Source organism: Rhamphochromis longiceps, linkage group LG1, assembly GCF_057381845.1.
Source record: "Rhamphochromis longiceps isolate RC_006_pf linkage group LG1, R_longiceps_female_GT1.1, whole genome shotgun sequence".
Classification (NCBI taxonomy): Eukaryota; Metazoa; Chordata; class Actinopteri; order Cichliformes; family Cichlidae; genus Rhamphochromis; species Rhamphochromis longiceps.
In genome coordinates, this window is record NC_140557.1 from 15,535,315 (window position 1) to 15,550,619 (window position 15,305).

At 39.0% G+C, this 15,305-nt stretch overlaps 2 protein-coding genes across 3 annotated transcripts; both read right to left on the reverse strand.

The window, feature by feature from the left end:
- Positions 1 to 1,583: 1,583 nt before the first annotated feature.
- On the reverse strand, positions 1,584 to 7,831 carry drc8 (dynein regulatory complex subunit 8). Its single transcript, XM_085397976.1, has 7 exons — positions 7,786 to 7,831; positions 7,496 to 7,586; positions 5,446 to 5,518; positions 5,159 to 5,235; positions 4,624 to 4,666; positions 4,435 to 4,501; positions 1,584 to 3,060 (listed from the first exon to the last, which is right to left on the reverse strand). Exons 1-7 carry the CDS (start codon positions 7,808 to 7,810, stop codon positions 2,942 to 2,944), a joined length of 495 nt encoding a protein of 164 aa, XP_085254102.1. The 5' UTR covers positions 7,811 to 7,831; the 3' UTR covers positions 1,584 to 2,941.
- Positions 7,832 to 8,179: 348 nt separating this feature from the next.
- Positions 8,180 to 14,479, reverse strand: cgref1 (cell growth regulator with EF-hand domain 1). 2 transcript variants are annotated; one of them, XM_085398077.1, is made up of 8 exons: positions 14,274 to 14,479; positions 13,361 to 13,466; positions 13,010 to 13,084; positions 11,496 to 12,062; positions 9,891 to 9,967; positions 9,617 to 9,741; positions 9,412 to 9,513; positions 8,180 to 9,293 (listed from the first exon to the last, which is right to left on the reverse strand). In XM_085398077.1, exons 4-8 carry the CDS (start codon positions 11,738 to 11,740, stop codon positions 9,015 to 9,017), a joined length of 828 nt encoding a protein of 275 aa, XP_085254203.1. In that variant the 5' UTR covers positions 11,741 to 12,062; positions 13,010 to 13,084; positions 13,361 to 13,466; positions 14,274 to 14,479; the 3' UTR covers positions 8,180 to 9,014. The 2 variants fall into 2 exon arrangements, with proteins under 2 accessions (XP_085254203.1, XP_085254274.1); XM_085398148.1 differs by lacking the exon at positions 11,496 to 12,062 and having other exon boundaries at positions 14,225 to 14,476.
- Positions 14,480 to 15,305: the final 826 nt, after the last annotated feature.

Below are 15,305 nucleotides of genomic sequence, written 5' to 3' on the forward strand. Positions count from 1 at the left end.
AAAATTACGAAGTTTTTTGAAACTAGGACCAAATCTGCGGTCCTTTGGTGTAGTAGGGATAAAATATATATATTGACCGCTAAATAGCTGCAAAGTAATCCCAGGTGCAGGTTTAAAGACACCAAAATGTTCTTTTAATGACAGGCTATCCTTCCTCTTCCCCCTACTATTGCATTAAAAAGGCAAAGAAAGGCCCTGTTCCTCCCTGTGTATGTGAAAAGTGTGCTTAGTGGTTTGGGTGTGTTTGTGTGTGGATTGTCATTCCTCTGTGGTTCCGTTGCAGTGCAATAATGCAAAATCAATGTTAAGAGACCACTTTTGGTAGCTGCACATGATGTCAAACATCTTCCTCTCTACCTCCATGCTCTGATTTTCCTTTCCTTTTTCCATCTCCTGTCGCTCTTCTGTTAGTTCGTCATACCTGTTTTACATCCTCTTTCTAATTATTTTTTGTTCTTCTGTTTTTTATGGCTCTTTAAAGACCAAATAACCAGTGTGGACTATCCTAGCCAATGTTGTTGCAACAGTGAAGTTCCTGACATGTGTGTCACGTGATATGACTGAATATAGTGGAACACTTGTTATTTAAAGGGGCATTAACAATCTACTTGAATCCATGCTGTTGCGCATCATGAATACCCCCAATGTCTGGAATACTGGACCACTCAAATCATATTTTCTTCATGTAGTCTTTGCGTCACGTATTGGATTTAGGGTCAAGATATTAATCCCTGTTACTTTAAACCCCCACTGAGATGATCTTTTGGTGAAAGGGGGACCCAGCCTCTCCACAATCATCTAATTACCTTCTGGGATTGGACTCAAACCTGTATTTACTGATGCAGCTGGAGTTAACTGGGATCATAGCCAGCTATTTTTCTCTCTCTCACTCACACACACACATATTCCTTCCACAGATCCACCTTCACTTTCACAGGTAAACTTCAACATGCAAGTGGACTTTTTGTCATTCTTGATTAATCTATTTGTTCGTTTATCAATTTTACCAAACATGCTTTTTTTTTTTTTTAAGAGGAACACATTTATTTTGTTACAGAGTGTGAAAAAGGGAAATGTAGAGAACAGGATATCCCTTTAAATCTTTTCTCTGTATCACGGCTGTAATGATTTCATGGTGTTTTGTTATTGATTGATTGACCGAAAGATAATGAGCCTTATTCTGTTTTTACATTTGGGGTTTAGTGAAAAGGGAACCTTTAATACAGACTTTTTCTATCACTATAGGCTGATCTTTCCTTATGTCTTAAAGAGTAACGGGTTGTGTTTTTACTGTGAATGGAAACCATAGCATGTGTTCATGCTCACATAGTGAAGTGGTTGTTTTCACCACCGCATTGCTTATCTAACCTCTAGATAAGTCATGTCATCCATGTTTCAATGTTGTGTTTAACTATTTCATGCATGTTTGACTATTTGATGCAGAATCGCCTGATAAAATGCTGATTAAGCAATCATTGGTTTGTTGTTTTTATTTTTAGGGGTCATTTATTGAAAATGTTCACAATCATTTTGGCTGCAAACTACATTTTAGACAAGAAGATAATCTACTTCTTTCTTTTAAAAAAAAAAAAAAAAATCAATTCTAAGAACAGAGTCTGCTGAATTCAGAAGTTATTTTAGACACTAGTTAACAAATACTGTTGGATGTAACATCACAGCTTCTTTGTCACAACATAATTCACTGCGATGAAGGTTTTTTCCTCTCCTCACATTTAACACATTTCATTTCATTTGGTATTTAAACATTATGCTTTCATATTTTGTCCACTGGCTGCACCAACAGGCCCACATTTAAACAACAGGCAAGTTTAGCATGGATCCCGCCTGGTACCAAATGTTTGCTGGTGGTGCAATGACGTGGAGGATATTTTCTTGGCACTCTCTGGGCCTCTTGGTCCTGAGCACCATTTAAACTCCACAGACAACCTTTATGACTACAGCGTACCTGTCTTCTGATGGCTGTTTCAGCAGGATAACGTATGTCACAAAGCTCAAATCATTTCAGTTCTCTAATTTCTTGAACATGACCACAAGTTCACTGTACTCAAATAGCTTCCCCAGTCACCAGATCTCAGTCCGACAGAGAACCTTTGGCATGTGGTGAAACAGAAGAGTCACATCATGGACGTGCTGCCAACAAATCTGCAGCAACTGTGTTATGCTATCATATCAATATGCCCAAATCTCTGAGGAATGTTTCTAGTGATTTAATGAATCTATGCCACAAACAATTAAGGCAGTTCTGAAAGCAAAACAAAGTCCAACCCAATAACTACAAGGTTTCTGTCTATGAACAAATGATTAAAAATGAATGTTGTCCATGCAAAAGAAGTGTTGCATACTTGCAGTCCACTGCAGAGATGGTGAGGAGCCTGTGCTATTTTTATAACCCAGCATGTTCCCTCACCCTCTATTTTGGGCGCACGTTCTGAAAGCAGCAAGCCTTCAGCTTTCTTAAATACAGCTTCTTCAGCTGTAGCTCATTTCTGTAACTCCAGATTACCTCAGAAAAACATTTGAACAGCACCAGTGGTACCATGATTTCTTTTATGTCTGCACAGAAACCCAACATAAGCCATTTTAGTGATTGTTTTTTTAACATTCACAGAGACTGGAGTGCATCACACCAGTAATTTCATACTGTACTGGACTTTCCTTTAATGTCAAACTGGAGAAACCTTTTAACATTTCTTAAATAAGGAACGAGGGCTTGAGCATTCAAACTCTTATGGTATTCTTATCTGAATCCAGTTGAAGTATGCACATTTAATTTCTTTATCACAACAGACATAAAGATTATATTGTATAACAGTTTTGGTGACATACAGACTGCCTACATACATTTCATTTGGCATTTGTACATTATGCTTTCATACTTGGCTGCACCAACAGGCTGATTAAGCAACCTTTGTTTCGCTGCCTACATTTTACGCTCTAGAGTCAGATGTGGGATAACATCTTTATAATAGATATGTTTCTTCTCTTCGTCAGTGAACGCTGTCAGCATCTCATCCATCTCCTCCTGAGTGAACGGCTCACCTGATATGATATGGAGAAAAATCAAGTCACAAACGTGCTGATCTACCTGAGAAAAAACAGATGTTTGTTCCAATCTACACACAAACACCAAGCAATCTGAACACAAAATTATTTTACAATTGTGTACATCAAAACTGGTATAAATAATACAACTTAACAAATTCAAACAATCCGTGCATATCAAGTGATCTGTACACACGCAATTAACATTGTGTAAGTAAAACTAAATGGAATGCCAATTATTTTTAAGCAAACATAGGAAGCCATGGACCAATCTATTGTATTTACTGTGAAGTACACACAAATTGTTGCCTACATTGATTCAGTTTTATTCATATAGCACCAAATTACAACAGCAGTCACCTAAAGGTGCTATATATTGTAATGCAGAGGCCCCAGAATGATATGCAGAAAACCCCAATTATCAAATAACCCCCTTTAAGCAAGGACTTGTTGACGGTGGGAAGGAAAAACTCCCTTTTAACAGGAAGAAAGCTCTGGCAGAACCTGACTCAAGGAGGGGACGACCAGTGGGAGGTTAAAAGAGAAAGACAGGATTAAAGAGAGGGGTGGAAGAGAGGCACGATCTGATATCCTCGTGTTGGTGTTGTTCCCAGATCAACATAGTAAATGTTGTTCCAGGATCAACATTGCAAGTGACCAATCAGAATGTTGTGACGTCATACTTTTGTGACTTCCAGAAAAACCGCCATAAAACAAAAAACTGTACTTAAGCTGCGTGAAACCGCCTCTGTCCGCCGATCAACGGACCCTGACCCTGACCCTTTAATAAACACTAAGCAGCATTGATATTGTCCTTGCAACATTGGAATTTCATAAATGCACAAATGGCTTGGTGCGCCAAAGAATAACGTCACAAGAATGTGATTGGTCACTTGCAATGTTGATCCTGGAACAACATTTACTATGCTGTTCCAGGAACAACACCAACACGACGATATCAGATCATCCGGAAGAGAGACAGAGTTTAATAATAACTAATGAGTCAATAGAGAGTGGTTGTATGCACATAGTGAGTGAAGCATTGCAGCGTAATTAAGGGGCACCTGGTCCAGCCCTAACTATAAGCTTTAGCAAAAAGGAAAGTTTTAAGCCTAATCTTAAAAGTAGAGAGGGTGTCTGTCTTCCAAATCCAAACTGGGAGCTGGTTCCACAGAAGATGTTCCTGAAGTCTGAAGGCTCTGCCTCTCATTCTACTATTAACATTATCACTTCAATAATTATCACATTTGTAAAGCTGATTTTTCGCTTGCAGATCACATCATTTCTCAGTAAGAAATCTCTATTGCTGTTGTCACTGTGTCATTGTAATCTACTTCTAATTGCACACAAAAACAAAACCCTCAGTTTTACCTTCCTTTGTCATGTAATTTGTCAGCTCCTCAGGCTCAAGGTATCCCCTCTTTTCTTTGTCTAGAACCTGCAAACAGAGTGTAAGTGCCTTTGTGTTTTAGCAAATATCACATGCCTATACTGCCAGACTAGCGTCCCTATGCAAAAAGTGGACAATATGAGGAACAAGGAAACAGCAGGAAATTTCACCTCAAAGGCCTGAAGCAGAAGCTCATCAGAGATGGGAGGGAACCTAACAGACAATAACACAGCAGTAATGAAATGATGACAAGCCAAATACTGCAAACAGTGAGTTTAATGTCCAAATCATTACATCAGTGATGTAGCACTGGCTGTTCTTTGCTTCTTTGTTTAAGAGTTTAAGGCTAACACTGGTCTGAATCTAAACTTCAGCAGCTTCAGGCACAGAAAAGCTCACGTGTAAAAGCAAGAGATATAAATTATTTAAACAAGGCTGACATGTAGTATTTCCTGAGTGGTGAACAAACCCGACCTGAAACACCACTGATCAAAAATAGAGTACTGAGGTTTACACAATGTTTACCAGACTGATCACAAAACTCGTAGTAATGAAATGCATTCATGTGTGCCTTCAGTATAAGAGAAAAATACATTGTATAATAGATAATTTGATTTAACTTAACTCCTATTTGCATCTCAGCCTTCTTCTCATACACAGAAATCAGAAATTTCTTTATACAATGATATAACTGAACTGTCTTACTTGTCCTCCAGTAGTACTTTAGTCATGGCTGGGAGGAATCTGTCCCAGTGGATATATCCTGAGCGCTCATCTTCCACCTGGTTGCACAGGAATAGGCTGTTGGGGTTTGCTTTGAATTTTCTAACAAAAACAATGCTTCTAATGTTACCCAGGATTTTATAACAGTCACATAATGGCACAGGAGATTCTGTAACATTACTGAAATGCACAATGTCAGAACCCTGTTTGCACACCCCATTACTGATCTTCCAAAATAGAACCAGACTACGGGAGGATGCTGTGCTGACCTCAGATGTGAACTTCTGTAGGTCTGCCTGAGTGGGAAAGAAACCTAGTGAATAGAAGATGGTGCCAATCTCCCTAGAAAACAATGACAAGAAGTGCATTAAAAGTATTTAAAAGGACAGTTTCAGTTAGTTTCACTAATTCCTGTGTGCTATGAACCATCTCACCGCAATGTCCTACGGCCCACTCAGCCAGTGGAAAGCCTTGAGACAAACCACAAACTTTATTTCTCACAGCCAGTGTCCAAATAACCCACTTCAACCAAACAATTTACCAGTGGAAACAGCTGCGTAATCTCAACTGCACAGCATTTTGTATGTCTTGAGACTGAGTCCCACATTTTCATTGCCTCTAATATTCAGAAGTCCACACTGCAGGATGGACACCTATGCTATATCTAACAGGGAAACTCACAAGTTATGTAGATCTCAGCAAATGTGATGGACATAAAACAAAGAAAAGGAAGTGTGGCTACAATAAAGACTGGAATCCTGGCTCCAGGAGTAGTCAGCTCTCAGAGATTGGGCCACTTGACTTTCAAGTTCATGTTATTTATGTAGAAATGAAGTTAGAAACGCAAATACTTGTTTTTGTCAAACTAAATGCCAAATCTCTAACCTAAATAATTCGTTTTTCCCTGGACAGACCAACAATTTTAGATTAGCAAAATGTCCTAAACTGTCCAAGTCCACGTTTAGTTTGTCAGACTGTATAAAAGATATACAGACTGTTTATATACAGACATCGACTTGGATCTGGTTACTTTAGCAGGGAGGACACATTGTGTGCAGTTTCCACTCTATTTAAAACCTCCAGTGAGAAATTCAAAAACTTACAGACAGGAAACCTACTGAGAGCAGATTTAAATAAACAGCTGTGTTTCGACCTTTCTGCATCTGCGTAAGTTAGTAAAAAAAAATACCTAGGAATTAAAGTTGCTGTGACCTCTAATAATGCTAATTAAAAATATTCTACTCTACCATTTAGTTTAATTTTACATAGAAATCACACACTTGGCTTAGAAAACACGCTGCACTGTCGCTGAAAAGAAAGGACATGCACATTTGTTTGCCAGATGTTTTCATCTGTGTGGCTGATTAGAGCTCCTCAGGTTGCACAAGGCTCTGGTGAGATTTTAAGGATATTTCTTACAGCAATTTATTGAAACATGTACATTCATAAGTGGAAATAAAGACACTGTGTAATTCTCTCTTGAAAGTCAGTGTTTAGTATGACCATTTTCATTCTTCAGCCTGAGTTCTCTGTGGCAAGCATTCTTGTAATTTTGTAATTCTGTAGTCTTCAGGAATAGTTCTCCAGGCAGACAGTGTTTCATTTTGTGTTTTTCTATCCAGGTATGCTGTTACTGCATCGGCTGTGTTTGGGGTTAGACTCGTTGATGAAAAATGGGACCTCTTACCAATCAGATGTTATTCCATGTTGAATCAAAATCTGTCAGTACTTTTCTTTATTCATAATTTCAGGAATTTTGCCACTGACTGAAATACAGCTGTACTTGCTTATGATTGCCACCGATGTTTGGCCCAGTTCTTTCAAAAACATCAAAAATATCTATGGCACTTCTGTTTTCAAAATAAAACTAAGATCCCTGTTTTTTTTGCTGATTCAACTAAAGAAATGGGAAAAACATTATGTGTTTTTGCAACAGTCTGCTAATAAAAGGTGACCAGTAAATTTTAAAACAGGTTCTTTGCTGAATTGTTTTGAGTTTGCTGAGTTCTTTGGTGTTGACACAACACTGGTCTTGTCCCTTGAGGGAGTTGTCTTGTTTATGCTAAAGGCAAGTGTTACGTGGGGTGGCAAAAAAAAGTGCAACACTGGAATAAAAATGAAAGAGCTATTGCTAAAAATTAACAAACAACAACAAAATGCAAAGAATTGAGGGGTGGCTCAAGATTTTCTCACAAAACTGCATCTTGTGCACTTGTTAAAACGTTTAAGGTCCTTTGGATTTTCATAGTAATCAGCTTCATAGTACCTATTAAGTATCTTTACAGTAATAAAGTAAATGGCTTGTCTTGTTTTACCCACTTGATATCCACTGTGTTGTCAGACTTTGTGTCAAACGCTTGAAAAGCGCCTTTGAGCTTCTTGAGGACCTTGGTATTAAGCACGGTGGCCTCTGGCAGACAAAATTAAGAAAACATAGAGAAGCATTAGCTTAGCTGGCTTAGTTCTGGAGAAAATAATGACAATACTTTCATCAAAGATCAGCCACTATGACGGGTCACCACAGAGTTTCAGCTAGACTGAAACTTTCACTGTGGTCTCAATATTTTCAATTTGTAAACAAACTGAAAATGAAAGTTACTATTACCAACCTGCACTTTTGCTGTTCTCCGCCATGTTTGTCCGGTCGCCTTTCTGTTGCCCAGCAACCGTATGGCAGGGCACCTATTCAACGCCTCTGACGTTTGCCATCTTTTTGTCGCCAGAAACCCTTCATTGTCGAATTACACAGAGCTACTAATAACACAATATTAATTAGTTAATTTATTTTTTTCCGTCATGCTGAAGAAGTCGTTAAAAAAAAGCCTTCCAACAACGTGACCCCGTCAGAAGTTCCTGATATAATGAAGCCACGTAAATGTATTTTCATACTATAACGGTTTTTTCCCAAGGATTTTGTTACTATTCTACGAATTAATCTATAAGTATCACATTTAAACACAAGACAGACTGAAAACAAACAAAGAGAGCAGAGAAATACTTGTTTCTTATTTATTTTCTTCCGCCGTATAAATGCATAAAATGGTTTTTAAAAAATTAACAAAAAAAAACACTTTTTTTTTTTAATTAACAAATAGTACACTTTTTCACACTAAAAACATTTCAAGTATGTAGATAATGATAGCATTTTACATTACTTTTCATTTTATTTCAATGGGGCCACCATAAAGATTATTTTCTTTCATACTCCTTGTCTAGTGAATTCAATATGTACTCATTTTTCTTGCTGATATAATATTAAGGAGAGCGAATTTTCATTTCAGCTGAACTAACTGTGAATCTGAAACATTAAAAAAAACCAAGCTAAAAGTGCAGCAAGTCCACCATCCACATGTACGTGAATCCACAGTGCCTACTGACATCTGGGGAGGAGGAAACATCCATAAACTGGTGGTATAAAGCAAACAAATGCATAAAATAATCATGGCAGAAAATGGTAAATAAATGGTAAATAAATTCAATTAAAGTAATAACACATTTTCCAACTTAGAAAAAATGCATTAAAAGGTCTCTTTTAATCATGGCTTCAGTTTTATTGTTGCAACTAATATTACATTCTGCCTTTAACCCCTTAAAAGCTCTGGGAATCATTGAGCATCCCAATACAGTGGCAGGAATATTTTGACCAGAAAGACCTTTTGACCACCCATCTACATGTTTAACAGTCCAGTGAATTGTGCATTAGCAGAAACTCAGAACTCAGATCCAGAAGGGGACCATTTTTGGGGATGCTGATTAAGAAGCTCTCCCATACAGTACATAAGAGACTGAGGCCTAGATGACAGTGGTGTTTTCTCCAGTGTGTTTATGTGTGTGTGTTTTATATCTCTGGTTGGCCCTGATGTACAGGAATATTGTGGTCCTGCCCCAGATCTTCTATTGTGACTTCTGGGATTTGATGTCTCTCATATTCATCCATTTGCTTTATGGGTTCAACTTCCTTTCCTTGTACGTCCTCTTGAAGCTGAATCTCTTCATGAATCTGTTCCTTTCTCTGCTCCACTGCTCCGGCACTGTCCACGTTAGCAATAGCGTTTGATAGCTGTTCCTCCACTACTGCTTCCTGCTCCTGCTGAGGTGCATTGTTGTTGCTTGGGTCCTTTAAGGTAGAAAGTTATGATGAGGTGTTGTTTTTGCAGCCAAATATAATGAAAGTGTGAATAAAACGACATAAAGCTTTAACAGTATTAACAGTATTTCCAATACATTTGCAGTACCTGTGTGTGGGTGATTGAAGGGGAGAGCAGTTCAGATAGAGCCAGCAGACCATCCTGGTTTAGATCCTGAGTCTGTAGTAAGAAATCTACCATAGAAACCACCTGAAAGCAACATGCAAACATACACAAATATCGCCGACTGAATGAAAAAGGCCAACACCTTGTCAGTTCAAATACACACATACATAGAGTCGCTCCTGCCAACCTGCTCACTGGCCTCTGCTCCAGGTATATGATGGGAGTTAAAATCTGAGAGGAGCTTCATCATCTCCAAGCCATCTAAGAACCCACTGCGATCATAATCATAAAGGCCAAACAGGAAGAATACCTCTGGAACATAGCACAGCACAATTCACAATTATACGATCAAATAAAAAGACTTTATTAGATTCTGACTAATAAAGGCTACATTATTTGGCAATGGTGATCCTAGTCAGAACCCATCAGTGTAATATCTACTGGTAAGAGGCACTGTTTACCTTGCTCCCAGGTGGTGATTTCTGGTCCTCCTTGTCCTCTATTCTTCAGGCTTGATTGAATGTAACTCTGTCTCAAACTGTAGTACACACAACACAAAGCACAGTTTATAAAAAATGTTACAAAGCAGATTGGTAGTGCAACTGCCATGTGCTACAGACTCTTTCCACCCTTGTGCCATCTGGTAGAGGGTATAACACTCAAGCACCCTGTGCCAGACTCTTCAAGCTCCTAAACCCCACGCTCCCGTCTCCAAAAACTTGGACTTCACTATTTCAGTTCAGATGCACACAGACTTCTGCTCACAGAGCCTGTTTTAGCTCTTTAAATCATTTATAAGATGTTTAAAAGAAGTTAAAGATCCCCTTCAATCATGTTCAGTGATGTACAAAACATCTTGTGTCTCATGTTGTGAGAAGAGGTTAGAAGAGAAATCAATACTTCTATTAACTGCTTTAGATGGCAGCTGATCGCAGGTGACACAAGGTGAGATGCAGGGTACACCCTGGATATAAACAGACAGATAACCATAAACTTGCACAGTTAAAGGACTGACAGAGCATGAAGTCATTAAAAGGTGGGGAGCACCAAAAAAAAGAATAAGAAAAAGGAAATTAAGGAAATTAAACAATGAGTTTCCTGACATCACTGTACACACTTTTATTAAACTTCAATTCAGCTCCGGTTCTTTTTTATTGTTAATGACTGATGAAAAATTCATGTTGCTGGACTGTGGAAGGAATTTGGGGCCAAACATATGATTTTCTTGCTGTGAAACAACAGATGTAGCCACTGCGCTACCGTGTTGCTCGGCAATGTTATTATTGACACATATATATATTTTTTAAATATATTCACCTTGCTGGAAAGAATATGAAAAATTCATCCATAGAAGTCCAGTAGCACTGTTTTGTTAAATCAAGGCTTTGAGTCTTTATATTACACTGGTTTAAGCTTCTATTACTTTTAAAATGGTTGTGAAGTGAGAAACGTTCATTGGCACATGCCTTAAACTCATATTTTAGGTACATGTGCTGTGTACTTGTATATGTAATCTTAAGTAAAGCAGATGGCAGATGTGTACTTGTAAATGTTTTCCTATATTTGTAAATAGACTCTTGACAAATAGTGAACGTGTATTAAACTGGTTACACACGCTTAATATAATAATAGAAACTTCTTTACATTCTTAACACATAACACGTCGTAGCAGTGGTTCTACCTTTCATAATCTTACATGAACTAGATGGTAACAATGACAAAATTCAGGCCAAAGGTGTTTTCTTTAGAGCACAACTGAGGTGCCTTCAACACAGCTGCTTCAATCAAAATCTGTCACAGATCATCATCAGCTATGAGTCATGAGCTTTACATGAGACTTAAAAGGGTATTAAGGCAAGATCTGGTGGTAAGAACTGAGACTACTCTCGGGGCATCATTTGTTTTAACATCTTAAACTTCATGCACTCCATCACATACCATAAATGAAGCAATGTTGCAACAGTGAGAGGTTCTAAATGCTTGAATAATCCTTTTACAAATGTTGATTCAGCACAAAGGCCTGCTTTGAGCCAACATGTATTATTACAACATGTATTACATCTCACCATCTCACCCTCAACGTCGCAAAGACAAAGGAGTTGATAGTGGACTTCCGGAGGTGCAGAGAAGTACACACCCCCATCACCATCAACGGCGCTGCTGTGGAGAGAGTGAGCAGCTTCCGGTTCCTTGGTGTACACCTGGCTGAGGATCTTACGTGGTCAGTACACACAAACAAAACAGTGAAGAAGGCGCAGCAGCGCCTCTTCTTTCTCAGGAGACTGAAAAGATTCGGCATGAGCCCCCGCATCCTCAGGACCTTCTATCGCTGTGCCATTGAGAGCATCCTCACTGGATGCATCACCACCTGGTATGGCAACAGCACCGCCTACAACTGCAAAGCTCTCCAGCGAGTAGTGCGGTGCTCTGAACGGATAATTGGAGGTGAGCTTCCCTCCCTCCAAGACATCTACAGGAAGCGGTGCCTGAGGAAAGCGGGGAGGATCATCAAGGACTCCAGTCACCCCAGCCATAAACTGTTCAGACTGCTTCCATCAGGAAGGAGGTTCTGCAGCATCCGGTCCCGTACCAGCAGACTGAGAGACAGCTTTTTCCATCAGGCCATCAGACTGCTGAACACGTCATAGACACCTCAGCTTCACTACTGGAACTTCAACATTATGCACTCCACACTGTATATAAATGCCACTTGTTTTGCACATATTCAACTCTGTATATTTTATATATTTTATTATTATTATTATTATTATTATTTTATTTTATTTTTTTACTATTTAATTTGTAAAAATGTGTATACACACACACACACACACACACACACACACACACACACACACACACACACACACACACACACACACACACACACACGTAGGAAAATATTTAGTATACACATCCAGAAATGCATACACTATTATATATTGTACATATATTTATTAGTTTCAGGTTGGCCATTCTTGTATTTTGCTCGTTTGTGTTGTTGTGTTTGCACATCTCTGTTGCTTGTGGGGCTCGCACACAAGAATTTCACTCGCATGTGCTGTGCCAGTGTGCCTGCACATGTAATGTGACAATAAAAAGTGATTTGATTTGATTTGTGATTTGATTTATTAAGGGTGGTGTAAATTCCAACTGCTATTCCATACAGCTAACAAGCATTTATCTGGTCTTTCATGCAATACCCTTAAGATGAAAGTATGATAGCGTGTACACATTATCTTAATCTTACCAACAAATGGAAAGAAGCTGCATCTGTCGTGTGGTTATATTTCTTCTTTTGTTCTCTGAACAATTTATTACAGGCAAGTTCAAACTATTCCAGTACAGTAGCAGCTATGTGTGGTGAGATAATATTTGCAGTATGGTGAGGAGAGCCCCATAAAGGAAATCAATGCAGCATAAATGAGCTCTTAGGTACATGTAATCTTATCATTTTATAGTACAGGCCACATCATTAGCGCGACGGAGGAGCCAAAGTCCACAGCCAAGTCAGAAAGCTGCTGTTGAGTGAAATGATTTCAGATGTTCAATAACAGCAGACTGTACATGTGCCACTCACCTGCGTTCCTCCTCTCCAGAGCCAAAGGGATTGGGTAGTGCTGCAGAAGGGGGATGGGCAGCTACTGATTCCTCCCTGTGGAATAAATAAGCAAACAAATCATTCAAAGAGCTTCTTCCTGCATCACTGCTTTTGTTTTTGGTTTAATTTCTTTATTTTGTTCTGCTAAACAGCAACAGAGTGTATCTGCTAGCCTCATATATAACATTTATATCCAATGGGAATAAGGAATAATCAATTATAGAATAAAATCAAATCAAGCAGCATATTTATGAAAGCCTGAGAATATTTATGCCTTTATATGAATTAAAAAGAAGAGAAAGTGAAACTTGATGAGAGAAGGGGCGTTACCTCTGTGTTCCTGGAAGACCTGGTGCAGCCAGGCACAGGTGTACCAGCAGGGTCAGAGACAGAACACGCGGAACCAGCTGGTCCAGGTGACACTCCAAGAGCACACCTAAAATTAAACAGCTATGTTACTACCTTTGTGCAAGCTCTTCCCAAACCATTTCATCACTGATTTTAATTCATATAAATAAGAATGGTTGAGTTTTTACAGTGCACAGAATTACTAATTCTGATTGTGTTAATGAAACTAGAGGAAACTTTTATGGGCATTGCAGTGGTCACACAATGCAGCAATTGCTGCCTTACAGAAAAAACACACACAAACAAACCTCACAAAAACCAGTCCCTTCAGTAATATTGCAGAGCTGCAGTCATACAGCTTTCACTCGTCACATAGATGAGAAACTTCCTGGTCCATTATGGAAAAATCATTTGAAATCTTTCTATCTATTTATAGCTCATTGCAGCCCTTTCATGCTGTCTCCATGAATCATTTCTCTGTGACTCGCCAGACCTTTTAGACCAGCAAACATTAGATTTTTGAACTAAAATTCGTTGCTGTGAGCTGAATGGCCTGTTTAAGAGATCCCAGAGATGCGCAGACTAATAACCGGCAGCTTCCTCCTCCTGTGGAGCAGCAGCGATGCTAGTCTGGCACAGCACGCAAGACTACACCATCAACTCATTGTTACTGCCTGATCACACAGCCTCCTTTAAAGGCACGTTGACATCACAGTCTTATATTAAATAAAACACATTTATAAAGAAAGCTGTGAAAGAATAGTATCGTTAACTAAGAAGCGCATCGTAACCGCTGCAGCTGATGAAAACAGCTCAAATCTCTCCTCACAGTGACAACGAGCCTACCTGTCTGCATAGTTGATGTATGAGCAGCAAAAGGCATTAATTCCGACACCTTACGGGTTCATATCTGGAGATCACCTCTATCCCGCACCGCCCTGCTCGCGCCTCCGTGTGGTCTGCACTGCGCAAAGGCGACTGCGTGCGCGCCCCCAGGCTGCCACGGAGTACAGTAGTGTGTTTTGGTCAATGACAGGGTCCACGTGGAAGAACTCAGCCGCTGTCGTGTCAGTGAGTTTGCGCAAGCTTTGTCGATCTCTTTGTGCTTCTCCGTCCGGTTTTTCCGCCACGCCTTGTCCACGTCCTCAGCGATCCCAGTCGTCGGGGTGGAGCAATCACTCACGGCGTTTATAGTCAGGGTTATTTCATGTTTCGTGTCAATGAGCCGCATTACCTCATAAAGGGCTGGCCAGACCCCAGTAAAGAGTATGTTTGTGTGGGGCGTTAAGTTAAAGCTGAAAGACGGTCTGAAGTCTGATAGTGTGGCTTTCATCGTATGAAGGGCAAATACTTTATTTTACATTGCTGCATTTGTTTTCCCAACAAACATAAAAAGGAAGTAATATATTTTATACTCCTATGCGACAGGCTTATATACCGTCTTTTGCAATAACTGCCAATTGTTGTTTCAGCATCCATAGATAAACTTGATCCAGTCAACATGTGGTTAAATGTCTTAGTGTTTGGGTATTGGCAATTGTTTTATTTCCAGGCTTAGTGCAGCTTTATCCAACAACAAAACACACACCTCCAAATACTGTGTAAAATTAGGAAACCAGCTTTATTGCATATTTCTGTTTAAAACCTTACACACATCAAGCAAGACACAGTATAAGCCACACTATTCACTGCACTCCTGGTATTTGACCACAAGATGTCACTGCAACATTTTATTTTAATTGATTCTTATGATCCTGATGTGATGCTTATGATATATAATATTAATAGGCTATTAAACATCATGATGAAGGAGAGGTATTAAGGTATTAATAAAAAAAAAAGATGTATTAACGTAGTGTAAAAAATAAAAACATTATATATTTTTTAACCCCTGCTTTTATTCAGACATGTTCAGAGTTGATATTAT